The sequence below is a fragment of the Frankliniella occidentalis genome, unplaced genomic scaffold (genome assembly GCF_000697945.3).
Source record: "Frankliniella occidentalis isolate FOCC.00 unplaced genomic scaffold, Focc_3.1 Scaffold23, whole genome shotgun sequence".
Lineage (NCBI taxonomy): Eukaryota > Metazoa > Arthropoda > Insecta > Thysanoptera > Thripidae > Frankliniella > Frankliniella occidentalis.
In genome coordinates this window covers 2,830,966-2,833,980 of record NW_026267153.1, presented here as the reverse complement: position 1 = coordinate 2,833,980, position 3,015 = coordinate 2,830,966, and the positions used below count along the sequence as shown (strand labels likewise).

Below are 3,015 nucleotides of genomic sequence, written 5' to 3'. Positions count from 1 at the left end.
CCGGTGTGGGTTCGCAGATGGCCTCGTAGACTACTAGATTCGGAAAAACTCTTGTCACACACGGAGCACTCAAATGGTTTCTCTCCGGTGTGCCTCTTAAAATGTCTTGCTGAGCTGCTAGGATCACTGAATTTCTCCGAGCACAGGCTGCACTTAAACGGTTTCTCACCAGTGTGGGTCCGCATGTGCACGGTGAGCACGCTCTGCGACCGGCACCTTCGGCTGCAGACGTCGCACGTCAGTGGCATGGTGCTATCTGAAAAGGAAAGGGAATAGTCGTCATTGGCATGTTTCTCCGGTGTAGGCCGGAGCGGCGGTTCCGGGGAGACGTCACCACGACCTCCTCCCACAGAAACGGGCGCCGAAGACACCTTTCACGCGGCGCCCTTCGGTTAGGTGGTCCATATAGGCGCTGACACAGTACAGCCTAGGTTATCATGCCGAATCTACCAAAAACTGAATTTCTGAGGGGAAAGAAAATTAAAATGGCTCATCGTTTGTGTGTGTGTGTGTGGGGGGGGGGGGGTGCAGCAGTTTCTTTGATTTTAGCTCGTGCGTAATGATTGTGCTTGCCAGGTGTTTCGCGCCCTGGAGGGCCCCGCCGAGGCCGAGCGGCTGCACACGCTTCAGGCGGCCGTGCTGGAGGGGCGGAAGGGGCTGCTGGCCGCCCTGATGCAGGCCGACGGCGCCAACGACACGCACGCCTCGTTTGCGCGCCGCCTGCACGAGTACGAGGTCGTGGTTCACGAGGCGTCCCGCGGCGGCGTCGAGGTCCCCGCCCTCACGGGCTCGCCGTCCGTGGACACCCCGCCGCGGTGGACGCTGCTGCAGGGCGTCTTCTTCGCCTCGACCGTGCTCACCACCATCGGTAAGCCCTCAGCCTGCTCTCTAGGCCGGGGGGACCTCGCGCGACACCCTCCCGATCCAGCACACCCCTCCCCCTCCCTCTCTCATTCTGCCGACAGGGTACGGGAACATCGCCCCGGTCACGCTGTCAGGCCGGGTGTTCTGCCTGAGCTTCGCCCTCATCGGCATCCCCCTCACCCTGAGCGTCATCGCCGACCTGGGCGTGCTCCTGGCGTCAGCCGTGTCCGCCATCCCGTGCTGGGGGTGGTGCAGGTCGTGGTGAGTGTGCTCGCCCAGGCGGCTACCCCTGGCCCTCCCCTCCCCACCCAACTCTTCCTCTCTGCCTGGTGCAGGTGGTCGCTGGACGACGGGGGCAAGGCGGCCATGTGGCGCAACGGGCTCATAGCCCTTGGCGCCGTGCTGCTTCTGTTCGTGTACCTGGCCGCGGGCGCCGCCATGTTCACCCTGTGGGAGGACGGCTGGGACTTCTTCGACGGCTTCTACTTCTGCTTCATCACCATGACGACCATCGGCTTCGGCGACCTGGTGCCGCGTGAGTATTCTACCATTCAACCTGCGGCCGCAGGCGGTGGAGGGCAGAGCGACGTGCATCTGTGTGACCTCTGACCTGCCGCAGGCCACCCTTCCTACACGCTGCTGTGCACGCTGTACATCCTCATGGGGCTGGCGCTCACCTCCACCATCATCGAGCTGGTGCGGCGCCAGTACGCGTCCTCGTGGCGGCGCCTGCAGCTGGCGCTGTCCGAGTCGGGCCCCGTCCTCGGCGACGCGCTCCGCCGCCTCGGCACCGTCTCGGACGTCCACCTCAAGGGCATCCTGGCGGCCGTCAGCCTCGCGCGCCTCGTGCCCCAAGGCGAGTCCCTCGCGGTGCCTCCACCGAGGGCGTCAGGTGTACCCGTGGTACTCGCCCCGCTCACCCCACCGCGAATGCCCGCAGGTTGCGCCAGGGACGGCGCCGCTCCCCTCGCCGCGGCAGGCCAGGACGACGCCGAGGCCAAACGCAAGTGGGAGGAGGCCGTCACCAAGGTCCTGTACGAGATGCAGGAGAAGGCCAGGAAGGAGGCCGAGGCCGAGCGGGAGCGGGAGGAGGTGGAGCGGGAGCGGGGTCTGCTGGGGCAGCGCAGGAGGGACCAGGACCAGGAGAAGGACAAGAGACGGCGCCGGGCCCACAACGACGGCAGGGTCATCGAGATCGTCATCTACGAGACGACCGTGTAAGCAGGCTCGGGGGCGAGCGCCTCTCTTCCCTTAAAGGGCGACATAGGTCGATTGGTAATATATTGACTTCAATTCTTCAATTTTATTAAGTAGACGAATTAAATTAGAGTACAAATCACTTCCAAGTCAAAGGATACCTACAAAACATGTTCATGATGAGGAACCTTTGAAAATTCCTTTGTGTGTGATTCCTCCATTAAGTACTATGATTGCTAATGTATCAAACCCATGAGTCCTTGCAATGGAAGTCAGCCTGTCATCAGCCCCCCATCCCCTTTTTCGGAAACATGTCTTCTGATTAAAATAAAAACAATACATTGAAATCTTAATTTGTATCAAATGGTCACAGATTGATAGGTTATAGGTTGGGAGGAAGGAGCTGTTTCAAGCATGCAGTCCCAGCCAAAATTAAACAAAATAAAACTGCAACTATCAAGACCAATTTTGGGGAGCATTTTCATTGATAATGGTGGAATCACTCATATATAAAAACACAACAGGTGATCTCTCTCACTTATTTGTAAGAGTATTAGAGTAAATACTTTGTACTTAAAGTTTTGCCTAACGAATTTTCTGAGTAAATTGCTTCTTTGGGCAAAAACAAAGAACAGAAATGTCCGCATTTATGGAATAACAAAAACCTAATAATCCTCATCGGGCTCAAACAGCACAGAATTCGAGACAGAATTAGACAAATCATTGTTAAACTTAACCCTAAACGCTTTCAAACCAAACCAGGTTTCCATTAATCACAGTCAAAGGAAGACTATATGTTAACTAACCTCAAAAGAACAGCGAGGCTAGAAGAGGTACTCCGGGAATCGGGAGTCAGCAGGCAGAAGTGGAAGAACAAAAGTGAGTAAGTTACAAGTTAAGTTACTCTGTGCCCGTGGCCCGCGGACTGGCGTAGCGGGTAGCAGCTAGATTGAG

The 3,015-nt window shown here is 57.2% G+C and overlaps 1 protein-coding gene across 2 annotated transcripts in view; it reads left to right on the top strand.

Moving 5' to 3' along the window:
• The window catches only part of LOC113205083 (potassium channel subfamily K member 6-like), a 21,580-nt gene extending 18,724 nt beyond the window's left edge, over positions 1–2,856 (top strand). The window contains exons 2-6 of one of the 2 annotated variants that reach the window (XM_026420544.2): positions 577–868; positions 966–1,125; positions 1,200–1,399; positions 1,484–1,720; positions 1,805–2,856. In XM_026420544.2, the coding sequence (XP_026276329.1) occupies positions 577–868; positions 966–1,125; positions 1,200–1,399; positions 1,484–1,720; positions 1,805–2,085 (1,170 nt within the window). In that variant the 3' untranslated portion in view covers positions 2,086–2,856. Of the gene's footprint in view, positions 1–549; positions 869–965; positions 1,126–1,199; positions 1,400–1,483; positions 1,721–1,804 lie in introns of both variants that reach the window. The other variant, XM_052265001.1, reaches the window with a different exon arrangement.
• Positions 2,857–3,015: the final 159 nt, after the last annotated feature.